The sequence below is a fragment of the Crocodylus porosus genome, unplaced genomic scaffold (genome assembly GCF_001723895.1).
Source record: "Crocodylus porosus isolate Cpor-Errol unplaced genomic scaffold, CroPor_comp1, whole genome shotgun sequence".
Classification (NCBI taxonomy): domain Eukaryota; kingdom Metazoa; phylum Chordata; order Crocodylia; family Crocodylidae; genus Crocodylus; species Crocodylus porosus.
In genome coordinates this window covers 33,326,900-33,348,046 of record NW_017728950.1, presented here as the reverse complement: position 1 = coordinate 33,348,046, position 21,147 = coordinate 33,326,900, and the positions used below count along the sequence as shown (strand labels likewise).

At 42.2% G+C, this 21,147-nt stretch overlaps 1 protein-coding gene across 1 annotated transcript in view; it reads left to right on the top strand.

Moving 5' to 3' along the window:
• The window catches only part of SVEP1 (sushi, von Willebrand factor type A, EGF and pentraxin domain containing 1), a gene marked incomplete at its 5' end in the record, with an annotated part of 177,639 nt that overhangs the window by 102,100 nt on the left and 54,392 nt on the right, over positions 1-21,147 (top strand). Inside the window, 13 exons of the mRNA XM_019554729.1 lie at positions 144-305; positions 935-1,026; positions 2,845-2,941; positions 3,718-3,831; positions 5,551-5,664; positions 6,794-6,995; positions 7,868-8,025; positions 9,997-10,198; positions 10,919-11,094; positions 12,491-12,615; positions 15,552-15,675; positions 16,210-16,380; positions 18,879-19,052. Of these exons, the coding sequence (XP_019410274.1) occupies positions 144-305; positions 935-1,026; positions 2,845-2,941; positions 3,718-3,831; positions 5,551-5,664; positions 6,794-6,995; positions 7,868-8,025; positions 9,997-10,198; positions 10,919-11,094; positions 12,491-12,615; positions 15,552-15,675; positions 16,210-16,380; positions 18,879-19,052 (1,911 nt within the window). The remainder of the gene's footprint in view (positions 1-143; positions 306-934; positions 1,027-2,844; positions 2,942-3,717; positions 3,832-5,550; positions 5,665-6,793; positions 6,996-7,867; positions 8,026-9,996; positions 10,199-10,918; positions 11,095-12,490; positions 12,616-15,551; positions 15,676-16,209; positions 16,381-18,878; positions 19,053-21,147) is intronic.

The following is a 21,147-nucleotide window of genomic DNA, read 5'->3' as shown; positions in this document are numbered from 1 at the left end:
GAGCCATGCTTAACTTGCTAATGTTTGTTGAAATAAGCACAACTTCTGGTTGAAAATTTCTCATGGTTTATTGGTGCCTATCTGTGGGGAAAGTAAGCAGTAACTGGAAGCCAGTCATCAGAGCTTTCTTTTGCCCTTTACAGTACCTTGTCCAGCAGGAGAGTTCTCTCGCAGCGGTTTACTTCCTTGCCACCCCTGCCCCAGAGACTATTACCAGCCAGACCCAGGGAAGTCCTACTGCTTATCTTGTCCCTTTTATGGAACAACTACCATCATAGGTGCCAGATCTATCACAGACTGTTCAAGTAAGTTGAGTCATTTTCTCCAAAGAATGTGACATAAAGGTGGCCAGATCTGACTCTTAATGTGTTTGGGAGTCATCCAAAGGAAGAATAAGCTACCTCTTTTGGCAACATTCACTTCACTCTTCTTCCAAAGTAATTTTCTCCTGGCCTGCTGAACTCTTGCTTTTGATTCCTGCCCAGAGCAGGGGGGCTGGACCCAATGGTCTCATGAGGTCCCTTCCAACCCTAAACTTCTGTAAATCTCCAGTTACTTCTTTGTTATCAGAAATGGGGGACTGTGTACTCTGCATTAGGCTCCCTAACAGAGCCTAAATTCCAGTTTCTTTGAAATCAGTGAAAATTTTACTGTAGATCTGTGGAAACTAAAGTGATTAATTTCATGAGCTAAGCTGTAAATCAGGACTGTCTGGGAAACGCATCTTACAAAAGACTTTGCTACAGTGCCTGGTTCTCTCTCCTCATTTATTATTGATTCTGATGTTGCTTAATTGAATAAGTTGTTACTGTAAGTTTTGGGATTTATTCCCATAAATCCACTTTCCCTGTAGCATTTTTAAATGCATCACTACAATGCAGTGAGGATCCTGTAATATTGCATTAACAGTTGCTTTCCTTTATACCCTGTTCAGGTTTTGGCTCTACCTTCTCAGCAGCTGAGGAGAGTGTAATGGTACCAGTCCCTCCAGAAAATATCAGCAAACAGTATAAAGTCAGCAGTCAGGCAAGCACAACATTTTTTAATAATGTTGGCTTTAATTGAAGAAGCATATTATCTTCTACAAATATTAAATGGCTAATGCATTTCTGTAACATAATTGTGCTGCTGAGTGTATTTCCTGAAGCACTCTGAAATAATTATTGTGAGGGCCCCTTTTATTTGATTAAAGCAGTGTGAGGTATAACTCACTAGCTAGCAAAATTTGCAGGATATATGTTTCATTCCTGAGTAATGGCTTCCTTCACAAAAACTATTTGTATTTTCTAGTAACCTTTTGTACCAAATGGTAACTTAATAGTGCTTTTCTACAGCATTCTTTCCAATTCTTTTGCTATCACAGAATGATTTGGGCAGAAAGGGACTTGATATAGCCAAAGGCAATCTTAGCCTATCATAAAGAATGTCACTAAGCCATTACTTTAAGACAAGAGGACCCAGTTTCTTGCCCCACATTTGAAATATAGCTCTTTTGATAGTGGTCAGCATGTCGGTCTTTTGTTTTGATCTGTTTTGTAACACCATCTTTCACAATAGTCCATCAGGTTCTAGGGTCCTGATTGTGAAGCATTTATTTTTATTTATGTATTTCTATACATACAAATTTAAGAAGAGGTATAAGAAGAAACTTATAGAACACATTCTTCAACCCCTTTTTCTTGTGATTAGCCTCTCTGAAATGCATGGAACTATTTATGTGAGTAGAGACAACTCCCGTGAGGATGAGTTTTGAGGAAAGAGCCTCATTGCTGCAAGTGTAGCAGTCTTTTATGATTTGATTGTGAGATGCCATGTCCCACGAACAAGAATAATTAATGATAAGCTCGGCCTGAGCCATTAACCTAAAATATATGTAGAGAGACAACTAACACCTGATTCAACAAGCACACTGAATTTAATTGCAATACTGTTTTTCTTAAAGTTAAAAGCTCAACAGCTTTGCAGAATTAGAGCCTTTTATCATAGTATAATAATAATTAGAATGTCAACCTCTAAAAATAATCTCTCCCAGATATACAGTTGGTCCAATAAAAGATACCATCAAAAAAATCCTTGATTCCAAAAGTCCTCAGTTCATTAAACATCTGTGTCTTGTTTGCTGTGGTCAATAGAGGAGGCTAAAATGCATCTATGGGACACATGAAGTCCACAGAATCCCCCCAGCTTATCTCTGCCATTCACTGCAATTGACTGATGGTAGGATTAGTCTGTGTGGAAAGGGGGAAGATTGAAATAGAACTGGTAGAGAACTGTGATAGGAAGGCCTTATTTAAGTGCCACCACATGACTATCATTGATATAAAGAGCTATAGAGGAAGTACTGCAAACATCTATTGAATATTTGTTAAATGGAACATTCAAAAATACTGGATGTACAACTTCAGCTGCATGAGCATATGACTTATTCTTTCCCTTCTGGAGCAAAGAACAATTGCTGTTAACATAGGAGTCAGCATGAAGAAAGCTACTGCTGTAATAATGATATGGAAGATTGTAACTAATGATCATCTTGTAATTCTGCCTGTCACTTAGGTTTTATGTTAACAAATTATCATGGAAAATTAACAAGCAACAGATGCATATGCTATATAGAGACAGTAAAATCTCAAGAGTAACAGACAAGTCAGTGAATGAAGACAAGTAAAATAAGAGATATGGAGACATAAAATTGTATGTCAGTGTTCTAGATTGCTGCATGAAACTTGTTAGATATAATTAAATAGCCTTCTATTTGGCAGTGGGATACATACTGGCCTATGTAGTGTATGTCAGACTCATTCTTTGCCATATTTTTTTTGATGAGTTTTTTCTGTACTTTGACAGGTTTTTCATGAGTGTTTCCTGGAACCATGCCATAATAATGGAACTTGTAAACAGCTTGGAAGTGGTTACATCTGCATCTGTCCTGCTGGATACACAGGTAAATTATGTAGTGGATTGGGGGAAGGAAGAAGGTCAGTCATAACATGGGGCAGGTAGAATCTCCCATTCTAATTAACTGGTATAGGTCAGTCTCAGTAGAAAAAGCACAGGCTAATTAAACTAATGGAAATCTTCATCATGGATTGTTCATTATTATTTGCACTACATTTGTAACAAAGAAATGGATCTTTTCATTACAGTTGAATTATGTTTGCCTGTGTTCCTTTAGGTCAAAAATGAATTTTTTTAAAAGCTTCTCGCTGATTGAAGTAAATAATAAAATTCCTGTTAACTTTCACGGAAGCAATATTTAGACCAAGTGTGAGTGTGTCTGGAATCCTACCTGATGAAAACAGCTGGGCTGAGAAACTTATACTGCAGTCAGCTAATCCTATTAATCCTTCCTGTTCTGACCAGTGTGAGCCATCCAGTTGCTCCAAAACAGCTGGATATTTTGTCCACTATCATCAAAAGAATCCTTGTTTCAGCTATCTGTGATAACATATACAGTACTAAGGTAGTGGAGCTGATCATACTGCAGTATTGTGCTGCCTGATCTGTTCTCGATGTTTCTGATAGCATTTTCTCACCTGTTCATTTGAAACATTATATTGGATAGAAAAGCATATGGGCTGAAATGTCTAGTTCTCCAGACTGTTAATGAATCTGATGTATTTTTCAAATTAAATAATCACAACCTCTGTGTTTCAGTGATTTAATTCCATTTCTTTGCTCCTATGATTGAGATGTAATCATACTTTGTTTCCATTTTAGGCTTAAAATGTGAACTAGAGATTGATGAGTGCAAATCCTTTCCCTGCCTCAACAATGGAGTTTGCAAAGATGGCATTGCAGCCTTCATTTGCCAATGCCAGCCAGGCTACACAGGTGACTGGAGTAATTTAACTACTCCATAACACGTCTTTAAAAGGGCATCAGCTCTGTGTTGCACAAGTAAAACAGACCTATTAACTTGATGTTTATTTCTTCACTGACTGTAGAATTATAGCAGTGATGAATTTGTCCCATTAGGCAGAGAAAATCTTGGGCGTATGTGAATAGTTTGTAAAACAGAAGGATTATTATTCAAGAAGCATGAAACGTTTTAGTTGGTATGCCTGTAAGATTTCCATTCTGAAAACAAAATGGAGCTGAAAGAAATATTAACTAGGTACTTGTGAGGAAGCTGTAAGCAAGGTATGCTGGCAGGTACCTAACTTTCAGCCTAGGAGCAGGTGCTTAATATTTCTTTCACCTTTATTCTTTTTTCAGAAAAGTGTTGCTATTGAATTCCCACATACACAAACATTGAAATCAGAGAGGTCACTCACATGCTTCAGGGCTGGAACCTGTTTACACACCTTGTCAGGTTGTGGGTTTAATTAGCAATTTTTAAAGACAAAGTGAATGATCAAATAGAGAACATGTTATCATCCAAGCCTTGTGAGCAGGTATAAAAAGACCTACCATATTTACTCAAATCCAAGATAGAGAAGGTTTTTTTCCCCAGTGAACACAGGGGTAAAAAAAGCCTTGTCTTAGATTTGAGTACTGGGCCAGGAAAGTACTGGTTAGCAGCTGATATACTGCCTGCTCTGGGCTGGGGTGGCTTGTATGATGAGGAAGGGTGTGCACAGAGGGGGAAGCTTGGGGGAGATCCATGGTGAGGTGGGGGGTGCACAGGAGAGACCATGCAGCCTACCTGCCCCCAGCTGTGGGAGGTCTGGCTGTGGCTCGAGCCCTTACCTAGCCAGGCCTGGAGCTGCTGTCACTATTTCTGCTTAGCCAGCCTGAACCAAGATGGGGGCTGTCACTGATGTCTCCCCTGGAGCCGGAGCTGGTGCTGGAGCCATACAAAGATAATTGGCAGGTGAAGGGGGGCAAGGGAGGAGGGAAACAGACACTAGGGGGTGGAGGGCAGGTAAAGGGGGGTGACAGGCAGGCTCTGGGGACAGGCAGCAAGAGAGAAGGCACAGGCATGTGAGGGACAAGACATGAGAAGGCAGGGGGCAGGCACTGTACATGACAGGGAGGACAGGCAGCAGGGGGTCAGGCACAAGCACAGCAGGGGGGCAAAGGGCAGGGGTTTGGTCCCTTACCCCCTGCCACTGCTTTCCCTGCCACAGCTGTGTGGAGGACAAATTGAAGATGACCTTCTACTAATTAGATTTTACACATGGAAAATTATAACGAATTTATAATTTTCCTTGTAGAGAGTTTAAATATCGGGAAGGGGGTTGTCTTAAACTATAATTCATCTTGGATTTGGGTAAACACAGTAATACTCCCCACCAAAGCAGTCCCTTCCCCTCATCATATGATGCCTATAAGCTTTTTAAATCAAAATTAAGTAAAATTCCTTAATGTGTTTAAAATGATACAGGGGAAAACTGTGGACAGTCTCCCAGGGCTCAGCAGGGCTATGGAAAGTCTCTGCAGGTGTTCTCAAGGAGGCAGTTAGGTACATAGTTTTATCTCCTGATCTCAGTAATTTATGACATGAGTGATATTTTGCCACTGAGGTTTTGAAACTAGGCACCACAGACTGCATCCCATTCATTTGTCAAAAGTCTATATACCATGTCTTTTAACCATTACTGTTTGAAGGGTCACTGTGTGAAGAAGATGTGAACGAATGCAGCTCCAACCCATGCCAGAATGGAGCACTTTGTGTTGATGACATCAGTGCTTATCGCTGCACATGTACAAAAGGATACACAGGTCAGCTCTGTTTCTTCATTGGTTCAGCCTTTGCTAATGCTAGCTAAAGACCTTACACTCACTGAAATTGACAGTGCAAGTCAGGGATGCCTTCATAGACTTAAACACCGGTTTGGACATTTGGACTGTCTATGAGACATTGAGGTTTAAGGGCTTCAGGTGCAGAACTCAGGAGTTTTAGTTTCTCTTCCCATGTTTGCTATTTAAATTACTGCATGACTTGGAGCAAAGGGATAAAGAAATATGAGTGGTTCTCTAAGTGTCAAGTTGTATTGCTGTTACTTATCCCTTATAGTAGCTCTGTGGGCCAAATTGTCCCTTTCTTTGTTAAAATGAACCCCACTCCCATCCCATTCATCTCTGCAAGTACTTTTTGCTTTCTGTCAAATAAAAGAACATTTTTTCCAGAGCTTCTGTATCTTTATTGGATAGGCCAGGTGGCTGCAGAGCTAAGATTTTACATTTTACAGTTGCTTCAGCCTTGTTGCACAACTCAACTTCTAGGTAGTCGTGTAGGGTTCCCCTCTGCCCCCTATCCCAACTTTGTTTTAATGAAAGGGATCCAACTTAACTTCTATGGTAGGAAGGTTTCCCAACTCCTCCTTATTGCTCATCAGTTGTTCAAAGTCTCTCAGCTCCTGACTGATGTTATTTTAAGATGCATTTAGTGGCTCCCTCCTGGGAATGCATAGCATAGATTCATGGGGTTTAGGACAGTGAACAGGCAGATTCTTACCTTGTAGTGTCATCTGTTATTTTGCCATTTGCAGCATGATACCAGTGATCTCATTGGATCACAGTATTTTTTAATATTATTGCAAGTGTCCACCTTAAATAGTTGATAGCACCTAGGTATGTTATATATCCTATATTTCCAAAATGTAATGAAGGTACATGGAATTGCATCAACAGATAAACCCAAACAATATAGTATAACCAAATGAGGGAAAAAAGCACAGTAGTTTTCTCTTTGTTGTTTGCTGTTTTCCAAAGGATTCTTTGTCATTTTTATTGTCTTGGGATTTGTCAGAGGCACCAAAAACTGAAAACTGCATAATAGCTCTTCCTAATAGAGTTTGTAACTTTGTTACTTAAAAATAAAGCTGTAACCTTTCCTCTTTCTACTCAGGTTCTCACTGTGAAACAGAAGTGAACGAATGCCTTTCAAACCCATGTCGTAACAAAGCTATTTGTGAAGATAGGATCGGGAGTTTTCATTGCAAGTGCCCTTCTGGGTTTACTGGTGCCTTGTGTGAAAAAAACATTGATGAGTGTCTCAGCAGACCGTGTAAGAATGGGGCTACATGCAAAGATGATATCAACAGCTTCAGGTGAAGAACCAGTAACTGATTTCCTGTAATGTGCAAAGCCAGATCTACTGCAGGCTCTCCAAACATGTTAGCATGTTGGGCTGATACACCAAATATATGATCAGTGTGCATCCCAAAGTGTTCATTTTTGAAAAAGGTGATGGGGTGAACTTTTGTTAAAAGTGTATGAGAAGTAGCAAAGAGAATCCATGGAGGTTGAAGATGAAAGGGTAGACGGGATTCCACCCATTAGAGTAGGTGGGAATTTCAGCATGCTCTTTTACTGAAAATAATTGGTTTTCCTCCAGGTGCTTTTTACCAACAAGGGAGCTTGATGATTGACTTCCACAAGAGCATTGTACAATGAAGATTATTTTGTGTAGACCCTGTATTAAGTTTTCTGGGGTTGTAAGGCAGCAACAGATACGGGCATTGGTCAGGCCTTCCCATATTTTATTATGAAAAAATGTTATGGCCAGAGTCAAAATGAAGGGAGTAGATAGTCAGATGTGACATCAGAATTGCTTTTGTCTTTCCTTTTTAGTGAAAAACAGCTTAATTATCTATACTGGCTCAGATCCTGGGAGCACAGTCTGAGCTCTTGTTGACTTCAGTGAGAATTGTGTATGCTGATGTCAGACCTAGGCTGTAATGGAAGACAGCTGTAAACAATGAGCTTATTGCTTAGAGGTGCCTAGCACCATCTCTAAAGAGAGAGCTGTGAGTATACAGCACTTTTCAGAATCAGGCCTGGTGTTATTACAATGAGAGAAGTAATATATATAATGATGACAAGCATTGAATAGGATGTCTCTGAACAAACATCATATTATGGACAGTGTTTCTGTAATCAAAGCAGCCGAAATAGAAAAGTATTTTGGTTTCCTCCTCAGGTGTCTGTGTGTGACGGGGTACATGGGACAGCACTGTGAAGTGAACATCAATGAGTGTGATTCCAATCCCTGCTTAAACCAAGCAACCTGTGTGGATGCCTTGAACTCGTACGTTTGTAAATGTCCCCCTGGCTTTACAGGCAGCAGGTGTGAAACAGGTACACAGGACTAAAGTGTCAGCAAAAGGTGGCTTGACAGAGCCTCTGGATAAGAATTACGCTGGCTCACTTGATACCATATGACTTTTACTATGCAGCAGCTAGCCCAGTGTGCTCAGCTTTTGGATTTACTTCACATGTCCAGCTATTTAAGCCCAGTATTTGTCCATAGTATTGACCATAGTATTTAGTTATATAACTCATATTTAAGCACCTAATTCCTTTCAAGGATCTGTCCCTTAGCTCTTTATATTTCATATATTGCTTGTAGTGCTCTGTATCAGAAACCGAGATGATGTTGTAGCAAAGAACATAGTTTCTACCATCAAAAATAATAGTCCAGGTTTAAAGCTGTAGTAACTTCTTTGATGTCATTGGAGTTACACCTGAGATCAGTTTTGTCTTTTATACAAGCATTTAAAATGATGATATTTTATGTACATGTTGTGGATCTTAAGATGAAAGTAAAAGGGCCTCTGGCAACTTTACAAAAGAGGAGTCATTTATCCTTCATCTCCTTAATCCCACCAAAAACTTTGTGAGTACTACGGCTGTATGAGTGAATAATAGTTACTGCTTTGACTCATAATATCACTTTAACTTTGTAAAGTACTTTTCAGTATTTTGAATAGAGCTATTCCATAGCAATACCATGTACTTTAGGGAACTAAAAATAACAGAACAAACCACCACCAAACCTCTCTCACAAACCCCAGGAGATCCCAAGGTCAAAAATCTAAAAAAGCAGGGTGGTATATATAGCAGCAGGACATGCTGCCCAAAACTGGAGCTTAGAGGGTCAGAGCCACACTCCAGCTGCCAGCCAGGCTCCCTGCTGCAGGAGCCCCATGGCTGCAGCTCTGAGGCCCCCAGGTAAAGCTGCTGGGGCCAGCAGAGTTGGCCCTACCCTACCCGGAATAACATGCTGCGTGTTGGAACGTTCGTGGCATGGGTGTTCCCCAGGTATAAGCAGTAGCAGCACAGGGTGTGCTGCTGCTACTTGTCCCCAGTGAAACAAGCACTCCTGCTCGTGGGGATGTGCCTTGGGACTTCTGGCTATAAGATCATAGAATCATAGAAAATGAGGGTTGGAAGTGACCTCAGGAAGTCATCTAGTCCAACCCCCTGCTCAAAGCAGGACCATCCCCAACTAGATCATCCCAACCAAGGCTTTGTCTAGCCGAGTCTTAATAACCTTCAAGGATGGAGATGCCACCACTTCTCTGAGTAACCTGTTCCAGTTTAACCTGTTCCTCCCAGTGAGAAAATTTTCCCTAATACCTAACATAAACTTCCCTTGCTGCAACTTGAGACTGTTGCTCCTTGTTCTGTCATCTGTCACCACTGAGAATAATCTAGCTCCATCCTCTTTTGAACTCCCCTTCAGGTAGTTTAGGGCTGCTATTAAATCCCCTTTCCATCTTCTCTTCTGTAGACTAAATAAGCCCAGTTCCCTCACTCTTTCCTCAGAAGTCATGTCCCCCAGCCCCCTCACCATTTTTGTCACCCTCTGCTAGCCTGTCTCCAATTTGTCCACATCCTTTCTGTAGTGGGGGACCCAAAACAGAACACAGTACTCCAGATATGGCCTCACCAGTACTGAATAGAGGGGAATAATAGAGGATTGGCAGACTGGCATCTTAGTTGTTTGGCAGAGGGCTGAAAGGCATGCAAAAGATTATGAAAGACTCATTATTTACGAGAAACCTACATATTTTTTTAACTGTGCTTCTTTGAATCTGGCATGTTTTGTAGCTGTTGAGGGCTCAAGGTGTCTACTGGTGTATTTTTAAGAAGAGGAAAACACAGTGGCCTCAGAATAGAATATATTATTTCTAATTCAGTGAAGTGGAAAGCAAATATTTTGCAGACTGGTTGTGGTTTAGTTTTATTGCATTTGATAAGGTTTAGTTTAATTTGTTTCTGTGTTTGTAAGACTGCAGATCTGAAAATGCTACTTGTTTGTTGCAGAACAGTCCTCTGGTTTTAATCTGGATTTCGAAGTTTCTGGTATCTATGGGTATGTCATACTTGACAATACTTTCCCATCACTTGGTAATATCACCTGTGCCTTCTGGATGAGATCCACTGACACTACTAATTATGGGACTCCAATTTCTTATGCAGTAGATAATGGAAGTGACAACGCATTTCTGTTAACAGATTACAATGGGTAAATAAACCTGTAGTAGTACTGTCGCCTTTCAAGATTATAAATGTTTATAGTTCTTTATAGAGAGGATCCTCAAACAGTGCCTTTCCCTGGGTAAGTTCACAAATGAATCGAAGTGAAAACTTTGTAGCTGGTCCTTCTGAATGATATTTCTCCCTGACCTGAATTGCAAAACTACTTTTGCCAGTTGTTTGCTAATAAAAGAGAACGATGTAAGAAGAAAAAGGTAATATGCAGAAGGTAAAATATTTCTCCCTGGGCTATTTTTGCAAAGGATAAAAGATATATTTAAAGTAATATTTACAAAAAAAAAAAAAAAGCAGCTTACTATTGGGCCTATTTATTGCTGTGACCAGAGCTATAACAAGGGAGGTCTGCATCCTGTACAGTGGGAGCATGCAGGGCAGCAGTGGCTGCCAGTAGTGGCCATGCAGCCACCCAGCAGCTTCAGTGGCTGCTATTTTTGCAGCCCTTCCCTACACCCCATAAGTATGTGCTGGGGGGCTACTGTCCTGATTGTCTTCCCCATGCCCTTCCCCCCACCTCGCTTTAGTTCCAGTACTGGCTGTGACCCCCTGCATGACCAATGGGTTTTGAGATGCTGTGTACAACTTAACTTTAAGGATCCTCTCTAAAAAGTATGATGCGAATCGCCCTGTCTGGTATTATATGCAGTAGTAAACATGTGTTACATGCCCCTTCTGTCTTTTCGTCGTGCAGGTGGGTTCTTTATGTGAATGGAAAGGAAAAGATCACAGATTGCCCTTCTATGAACGATGGCAAGTGGCATCACATTGCAATCACCTGGACATGCACAGATGGAGCCTGGAAAGTATATATTGATGGGAAGTTATCTGATGGAGGCAGTGGTCTCTCAGTTGGTTCAAAAATCCCTGGTATGTTTTCTTTATATTTCTTCATTCCATTGCCTCATTCTTAATATTACCAAGTTTGTGGTGTTTCAGAGCCGGCATTTGTTTATCCCACGTTTGATTCAGGTATAGCATCCTTCTTCAGGGGGACTAGCCTTCATTCTACATGTAGTTTCACTGTAACCGAAGTGCATATTTGCAGAGGAATACCTCACACAGCCTGAATAGGGGTGCCAGAATCTTGCCTATAGATATTTTTAAGAAACATGCTGAACTGACCCTGGGATATTTTAATGAGAACAAATTTCACAATTGGATGTCAGTGTTAAACTCAATCATGAGTTTGGTTTAAAAACATAATTAGCAATAAACATATTATATTTCCCCATCATTTGTATGACTGTCCTTAGAATTTAATTGCATCAGTATCTTGTCTTGACAGTTTTGGAAACTTTTGTATGTTAGCCTAAATGTGAATGGCAGAACTCTTATGTCTGCTTCTTTCATTATTTCCTATGCTAGGGAAAGAAATTATTATTTTGCCAGTTTATTTAGGACCTTGAGGAATTTCTAAGGATTTAATGGGGAGGGTGATAAACCCCTCAACCACCTGTTTATATAAACTAAAGATGCTAACAGTCCATGAAGCATACAATGATTGCAGAATGCACTATTCAAAACAGCTGCAGTTGTAAACTGTCACAAGGGGACCTGTAACGCATCATCTCAGAGAGTAGCCAAAGAGTAGCAAAAAATCCATTTTGGATCACTTTCTGGAGAGGAGAATTGATAATTTAAAATGCTTTAACTTCATGAACTGCAGGAATCGTGCAGTGTTTTAGAATTTAAGAAAACTCATCTTAAAGGTAGGGTCACATGTCTAATCATAGCCGTTGTATGCAGTTTTGTTCTGTCCTTTTATTTCCAAATGCATTGTGGTTATTCTAAAGAATGAGCACACACTCATACCATCATGCACATGGTCATAGATACCAAATGTTCCCGTTTGCTGTGCTCCAGTTAAATGAGGTAAAAGTAAATTAACTTGCATGGTACATTACTCATGTGTGATATTTTTAAAGGCTTTTAACAGTTTTAATACATTGATAAGGAAAATTATAAAATACCTAGATACCATGAACTTTGTTAAGCCAGTTAATAATTCCTAATTACATTATTAGCTGTACTTGTACATGCTTTGTGATAAATCCTAGATTAATTTTCAAAAGGAGGTGCACTTCTGAAACATCTATTTAAAGTATCCCCAGTTAACAACACGGTTTAGTTAATAAAAATTGCTTTGCAACTTGATTATCAGCTGCTGTGGTGTCCCCGTGTACAAGACAGCTTTTTCTTGAAAATACTTTTCTTCTTTAAACAACAGCAGCTTCTTCTCAGGACCATTTGTCTTCCTTCTTAGGTGGTGGTGCACTTGTGCTTGGCCAGGATCAAGACCAGAGAGGAGAAGGATTTAATCCAGCTGAGTCTTTTGTGGGCTCTATTAGCCAGCTTAACATCTGGGATTATGTCCTCTCCCTGGAACAGGTGAATGCTTGTTTAGAATTTTGGCTGGCTCAGAGCAAAGGAACAAATCAATGTTAATGCTTTGGTATCTTACAGTGTCACATTCAACTCCTGCATAAGTTGATGGGAATCAGATCAATCCCTCTGTTGGGGGACTTCTAAAAGTTACAGGAAATGAAGAAAAGGAAAGAAAGCTTTAATTTTGCCATTTGACTACACCTCTGGCATTCAAAATAACCCAGATTTTCTGCCCCAGTTTATGTTCTGCTGAGTGTTATAGTCCAACTGTGCAGGGGCATGCGAGTGCAGTGGCAAAAATAGTAGCAGCACAAATTTGTGCTGCTACTTTTTGCTGCACCACATGCACCTATTCATGAGCTTCATGGAGGGACAAATTGTCCCACTTTGGGCAAACTATCCATGCCTGGCTCCCAGCATGCTGGAGGAGCCAGGGCACAACTGGAAGTGAAGACACTCCTTAATCTCCCTGGAGGATTATTCCTCCATGTTTTTGGGCACACGTTCCCATCACATGCACTGCACTGTATTTTTTCCCTGTGCTTTGTTTTACTACCAGGATTTCCTAGTAGCAAATTTTGGCTGCGTGGTGCAAATTTGCAGCGTGGGGCACATTTAGACACTCCCCGTGTGCAGTTTGTAGCACCACAAAGAGGTTTGTGGTGCCACAAACAACATGCCCTTGCTTATATGGACACAGCCATAGAGTTGAGCAGAAACAGAGAGGGGTCAGTGAAGAGTGCTTTTGAAAAATCTGACCCTTCACTGGGGTATGCACAGAAATCCAGGGTCTTAATGATAGAAGACAGATGTAAGATGAAGACAGGGAAATTTGTCGAGTAAACTTCCCATAAACTTTTTACCTCTTCGTTATTAGAGCTTCAAATAGTAAATCATCTTCCATGTCTCTGTTTATATCACAGTTATTTTTTATGCTAGAGTTTAAGGCATAAAATCATAGAAAAGTAGGGTTGGAAGGGACCTCTGGAGGTCATCTAGTCCAACTCCCTGCCTGAGGCAGGATTATCCCTATTCAAACCAGCCTACACAAATCCTTTTCTAGCCTGCTACTAAAATTACACAATGAACCCTTTTGCACTACATAACCTGCCACAGGTAAAGTAGAGAGACAAACGTAGACCGTGTCCTGCTGCTGTGAGGGGAGAGGGCCACACTCCCCACTATAGAGGAAGGCAAAAAACCCCACTGTCTGTACTAGTCTGACTGTAGGGTAAAATTTCATTTATGTTTTTATGTATCCTTATTCATCAGAAACGGGACGAGGCCAGGCACCCATTTCATGCAAGCCGCTGGGCCTGCATGCCTGTTCTTCTAACCACTTCAGACTTACAGCTATCCCTTGTGAGTGGTTGGGTTGCCATATGTATGTTAAGGCACACCTACCCCGTGGTTTCTTCTTTGTATTCTTCACAATTCTTATCTGGTCTTTAGAATGGCGATCAGAACTGTTCCTCCACCACACTTCCACTCAAATGCGGAATGGGAAGCAGACACAGGAGGTTAATTATTAACACATTCTGTTCATTAAATAACCATCTTCTCGCAGGCAGACACTTACCTCTTTAATATATCGAAAGGCAGGAAGCTTCTAATTATCATTTTACTGCGTATTTGTCGTCTTTAGGTCATGCATCATTTTAAACAGCTGCTTGGCTAGGAGTAATATTTCTGCTGGAGGCCATCCAGGGAGCACTGTGATATTCTGCATGGTGCCTTTACAGCGAAGTTATGGTGTTACACTAAATAATAACACCTTTTATACTGTGCACTGCCACTGAAAGAGCCCATTTCATTCCTTAACTTGTGAATTGCAGTGGAAAGAGTGAATGCAATGCAAACTAATTCAAAGAGCCACTTCTATTACCAAGTTCCTCAATCAGTTCAAGATTTACTTATCCAAAATCCTCCTGCACATATAACAAAAGCTAGCCCCTTCCTTCCCCGAGATGATGCAGTCAGCACTTTGGCACATTAATAGTTTACTACATGATAAAAAGGAACAGAGTGAGTACTTCGCTCCATTTTACCTCTTAGTTTTATCGAAAGTAAGAGGTTTGACATTATGGTAGTGAAGCAAAAAAGTTTTAATACTTCAGTAAAACTCTTTTCTATTGAAGTTGTCCTATTCCTCTTACAGGTTGGCCAAAATGCATATTTAATGGAAGACTGTTCTGTCATAATATTTGTAAACACCTCTGTTCTTTGTTCTAGGAACAGAGGCATTCCTTTTGCTAAATGGCCTTCTTGCCATTTTCCCTGGCATTCCAGTTTTGTACCCAGTTCTTAGTTAGATGGGAACTAGTTCTCCTATTAACAATAGTGTTAGGATTCCCATTTATTTTAGAATATGTCTGTCTAACCAATGGTGTCACACAATAGTGTTGCTTTAGTCAGGAATTTCAGAAAACTCTTGTCATGTTTCTTGTCCTTAAACTAGATGTGAAGAAATACAAGCATGTCAGGACTGTAGCTCTTCTAAATTCAGCTCCTGCTTCCTCTTATTGTTAGATTTTTCTTCTTCAGACACTTGAGATCATCTGTTCTGATTTTTTTCCCTTATCTGCCTGTTAGTGAGGAAAATATGCTGTTCTTCCAAATAGACAGCTGCAATTAAAAGGAACAGTTATTATTTTTAAATGTTAGGACAGTACACAGGTCCACCCAGCAGCACATGACTTCACTCTTTTGCCTTTGCATTGATGATGGTAGAAAATGCAGACATGTAAATGAAGCAGAATACCCATGAGACTACTCAAATCAATGAAAAGATTCTCTTCAGCTCAGCAAGCTTAGGATCAAAACTCTAGGTTCAGGACTGCCATGCATATACGAGAGGAAAATTTTGCTTTAATTCTTTTCCTGCCAGGCTTGCTGAGTAGTCAGCCAGATATATCTAACCACTTGTTTTGAATCCTTAGGTAAAGTCCCTGGCTACTTCCTGTCCAGAGGAACTCCAAAAAGGAAATGTATTTGCTTGGCCTGACTTCCTGCCTGGGGTTGTTGGAAGAGTGAAGATAGATTACAACAGTATATTTTGTGCTGGTTAGAACTTTATCTCTTAGAACTGTTTTTGTTCAATGTAATATTGTAATGATTCTGTTTATAAGGTTAAATGTGTTATATTGTGACCCCTGCCCTGCTGGCTTGGAATGATTTATTTTGATAATTTAATGGCTGGAACATCCAGTCTTCATTCCTAAAATTCCAGTGTTTTGTAACAAAAGGTCATTAGAATCACATACAGAGATTTATGGTTTCCTGTATTGGGATGTTGAAAGAGTGAAAATTGATATTGAGTCAGATAGAAGATTGTTCTGGTCATTCATGCTAACAGCAATTGGAATCTGTTCTAGTATCTGATTTCTCTTCTTTTTGCTCAGAAATGTATTCAGTTCTAAAGTGTTGAGGTATACTGTGAAGCTCTGTGAATCTGAGTACAAGATAGCATATTAAGTATACCTCTCTTCAGGGTTATCATCACTACATAAGCTCACACAGCATCCAGTGTTCAAAGAGTAAAAAGTTCTGATTCAAGGCAACATCAGTAGCTCTGCATGCATGCATCTTTTTCCTCAGATTGCCCATCCTTAGAAGGATCCATACCTCATCTGCGGACCTTATCGACTGATTTAAAGCCAGGGTCAAAAGTGAGCCTTTTCTGTGACCCAGGCTTCCAGATAGTAGGGAACTCTGTCCAGCACTGTCTAAATTTGGGACAATGGACTCGACCTCTTCCACGCTGTGAAAGTAAGTAGTTCATCCTAGCATACTGTAGGCGTAGCAGGTTAAAGCATCGGTCACAAACCAGGCTTCAAAAATTTTGGCTTCTGTGTGGGTCTTAGCAGCCCTCATTCAGCAAAGCAGTTAAGCACAACTTAAGTCCATTCTTATTCAAATATGTACGTACCGTGTTAAAGATAAACTTGTGCTTAAATATTTTACTCTATCAGGTTCATAATGACATACAGCCACATTCTGCTGCCCTTTGTTGCTAAAAATGATGATTGATGATGTAGGCAGATGTAACAGTTGTGTATCTATGTCAAATTGTTCTGTAGCAATACAAGGGTAGCACAGCCATTGCATCACTAACCCTGTTTCATTTAGGTTCAAAGTTAAAGTGATTTAAGTAACTTGCTACAGGGGCTTGCAGACCTAGCACTTAACAGCTTATACTCCAAAGCAGCAGCTCCCCTTTTCCTTTTGAAGATTGAAAGGTAGGTTTGTTGATAGCCAAGTCTGACAGAAATTAGTACATCATGATCAGAGCCATCATATTCTGAACACCTTCACTCGGTGGAGGCTTCTGAGCATAAACTCTTCTGAGGAAAAGCTACAGCATCTGCATTATGTTTAAATATCACTGAAATGGATTGCTTTTAAATCTGAGTCATGACATTGGAATGGTTATATGTGAATAAAAGTAATGCCACAGAAAGTACCTAAATGATCTGTTAAAAGATCAGACCTGTTAAAACATAATATGTCCTGTCTGTCTCTTCTGGTTCCCATTTTCCCAACTCCAGGCTCCTTTTTGCCTTTGTTATTTCACATTTCTATAATTGTGACTATTCACATTACACATGTGTCTTTGTGAACTGGGAAAAATTCACTGAAAAACGCAGTTTAGCTATTCTCTTAACTATTACAAATAGTTTCATTTGGAAGGTAACTGTTCTGAAAGAGCTAGATCAGGTATTTCTGCATGGCATTGTGCCATATAGATAAGGGTCTATTGAACTCAAGGGGGTGGCTGGCCAATTTCTTGGGCAGATCCTGGGGCTGGCAGCCATTTTCACAGACTGAGCGTGGTGAAGTCCCCCCATGCCTGTGATTGGCCAAGTGGCCATAACAATCCCACCCCTCCCTACATATTCCTAGATGGCCTGAAACTGCAGCTCAATTACCCTGATTAAGTCTGGGGAAGCCATTAATCCACACTTTATTAAGCATGGATTAATGACTTCCTTGGGCTTAATCAGGGTAATTAAGCCGCAGTTTCAGGCCATCCCTAAGCAGGCAGGCTGCACAAGCAGCTGCAGCAGGGTCCCAAGCCGGCTGTGGTAAGCAGCTGGGAGGCTGCACGTGGGTCCACAGAGCCCCAGCTTGGCTTATTGCTGTTGGCAGGAGCAAACTATTCATTTACCAACTTACTTTGAGAAGTAACCCATTATATCACAGTTAAAACACACTTGCCATGGCTGTATGGAAACACTTGTTTTGAAGCTATTAATGTAGTTCTGTTGAGAAACGGAAGTTTTCAATCTTGATGGTTGGTAAATGTGTGATTTTTTTCAAGCATTTTATTTACACTGACATTTTCAGATGAGGAGAAAGTGAGTCAATCCCAACAGGCTTTTGCACCCTAGTCTTTAGTGTGCATTTTTTATTCCCAGGCCATAATTAGAAACTTGCTTCTTGCTGATAGTACAATCTCTAACACACGCGTGTGCACACAAGAGCCCAGATAGTCTTACTTTAATTTATTTTCCAGTTCCTCTTTTGTTCTTTCCTGAGTGGGGCAGTAAAAGCTAAAGCTCACAAATGAAGGGCACAGAAAGAAGTGACAATTTTCATCCAATCTGGCCACAGGAAGTGGGCTATAGCTGTGACCAAACACAAGTGCATGGCTGCAGAGCACTTCAAAAATGGCCAACTATGTGAAAATGTTACCCCTCATTGCATGAGGGTTCAGATGAAGATGTTTCAAAACAAACTGTCTTCTGTAATTTGTGTCTGCGCTGCCTGCCAGCTTACGAGCCCTTTTCAGAATGGAAGTGGGGGAAAGGAGCCCACTCTAGGGGTTCCCCAGCCAGCACCAGAGGGTGAGGCACGTGAATTCAGTTTACCTGCCCCACCTTCCAATGGGGGGCTGAAAAAACCCTAGGTTTAACTCCCTCTGTTTCCTTTCCCTCCTCCCATTCTGAAAACCAGTGTGGCCTGGCAAGGAGGAGAGGTCATTACTAGGGGAAACTGTCTGCAGGCTCCCAGCCAGCAGCTAGATTCCCCTCCCCCTGGGATCGTTGTAACTCAGAACACTTCCTGCAAAGCATTCTGAGTTACAGCAGAGAGCTGCACTTCTGTCTGCACCCCAGGTTCGCCCCTGGTGTAGCTCCTCTGAGTTCAGGCATTGAAATTTCTTCTGAAGTTGAATCTTGTGCTAGTTGCTCTGGCACTAAGAGGTGTTTCATGGAATGTCTGATGGGCCAGCATATTCATGCTCTCCTTCCTCACCCGTCTTTCAGGGATCAGCTGTGGAGTGCCTCCACCTTTAGAACATGGATTTTATTCCTCTGAGGACTTCTTTGCTGGCAGCACGGTTACCTACCAGTGCAATAATGGGTATTATTTACTGGGAGATTCCAGGATGTTCTGCACTGACAGTGGAAGTTGGAATGGCATTTCGCCGTCTTGTCTTGGTGAGATGTGTCATCTAGGTGGTTGTATTGTTCATAGCTGTGGGCTAAATCCTGCTGCTCTTCCTCTCTCAGAACTCCCACTGACTTTATGGGAGTTTGGAATGACTTGCAAGATACGGCCCCACTTGAGGGCAACTGAATTGTTTGTTTTATTGAAGTTTTCATAGTGCTCTTCTCACACTCTGGACTTGTTGTTATAAAAAATGAAGCAGGTATTAAGAACAAAGCTGAAAACCTTTCATTCCAGTAAAAGTTCCCTTTACAGTAGGCCTTCTCTGGCACAACGCAACCTCCTTCACAGCCTCAAAACTGAATTCACCCTGTATCAGATTATCCCCTCACCGCCACCTCCCTCACGGAGAAAGCTTGGGGTAACAGGTACATTTCTGGCAAGTTCTCAAGAATATGGGCTGTCTCACAGCCCCTCAAGAACTCAAGGTCTAAGTCAGGGATGGGCAAAATGTGGCCTGCAGGCCAGATCTTGACCCACCAGGTGACTGGACTGGCCTGCAGCTGTCCCTGCAGTGCTGTGCATGGGGCCACTTGCATCAGGGCAGCCAGCACTGGGCTCCCACTGGTGCCCACAGCCTGGCCCCGACCACCATGCGCAGCTTCTGGCAGGCTGTTACCAGTGTGGCTGCAGCTGGATGTTGCTTTTTGCCCCCCACCTCCAGCACTGGCTCCAGCTCCTGAACTTGCCTATGTTGCACCACACTGCTCCAGATGAGTAGCTTCAGCCAAGCAGTTCCTGCCCCAGCACATGGGGCTCTGGCTTCAGCTCCTGGCCACCTTCCCAGGAACTGGAGCCAGAGCCCTGCACACTGGGCCAGGAGCCACCCAGCTGAAACTGCCTGCCTGCCTGATGCGATGCAGTGCAGCAGGGGCAACATCAGGAACAGGAGCTGCCCCTGGAAGCAGGGGGAGCATAGCAGCACCTGGCCAGGTGGTGGGCACCAGTGGGAGTGTGATGTGGGCTGCCCCTGCAGGAGAAGGTGGGGCTCAGCCCCGTGAGGAGTGCCGTGGGAACAGCATGGACCACACTGCCCAGGGGAGCTCTCCTCCATATGTTCCCTGCCCCCACCCTTTACCCATGGCAGGCTCCTGGGACCTAGTGCCCGAGCAACTCCCCCTCCTCACTCACATGCACATGCACTGCCCCCCCATAATCCTCTGCCCCCACCCCTACCCCCCCCCACAGAGGGTAGGGGCATGTAGGGAGCAAGCCCGGGCTGAAGGTCCAGACCCCAGGCCTGGAGCTGTCACTATCCCATGACTGGGTCCCTTGATCCCAGCCTTGTCCACTCCTCCCACTTCTAAACACTGCTCCCCACCCACCCACAGCCTCCTAGGAAGTTCTGATGAGTTGTTGTGTGGGGGGGATGCACTCTGACCTAGCCTTTGACAGCTCATCAAAACTCCCCATGTGGCTGTCAGGCCCAAATAATTGCCTGCCTCTTATCTAAGTCATAAAATCATAGAAAAGCAAGGTTGGAAGGGACCTCAGGAAGTCAGGAACCTTTTCAAGCTGTAGGCCAGAACAACCCTGCTCTGTTCTGACACAGCCAAGTGGCTTTGCCTGCACCAGGGCAAGAAAGCCGGGAGCTGCATCTGTGCTGCCATTGCTGCTTCTTCCTGCTCCCCTGCCTTCTCTTCCTACCTCCCAGATGCAGCACAAGTGTGGCTTCCAGCTTCCTGGCCTGGACACGGCTCTCTGTCTGCTGGAAACTGCACCCATGCTGCCACCAGGAGGAGGGGAAGCAGGGGAGAAAAACAGTAGCCCAGGTGTGGCTTCCAACTGCTCAGCTTTGATGCAGCTCCTCCTTGCCATGTTCCAGCACAGGTGCCCTTGGGCTCAGCAGGCTGAATCCAGTGGTTCTGTGAGCCAGATCTGGCCCACGAGCCATATGTTGCTGACCCCGATCTAGTCTAAACCTGTACCCCTGCTGCAGGGAGGATGACACACACATTAATCCTTGATAAAACCATGCCAGCCAAGTGTTGGTTTAAGTGTGGAGACTCCTCAAATTTCCTAGATTCCAGTGCTGCTCCAGCACTTAAGCACCCTCCAAGTCAAAGTTCTTCCTAATCTTTTGCT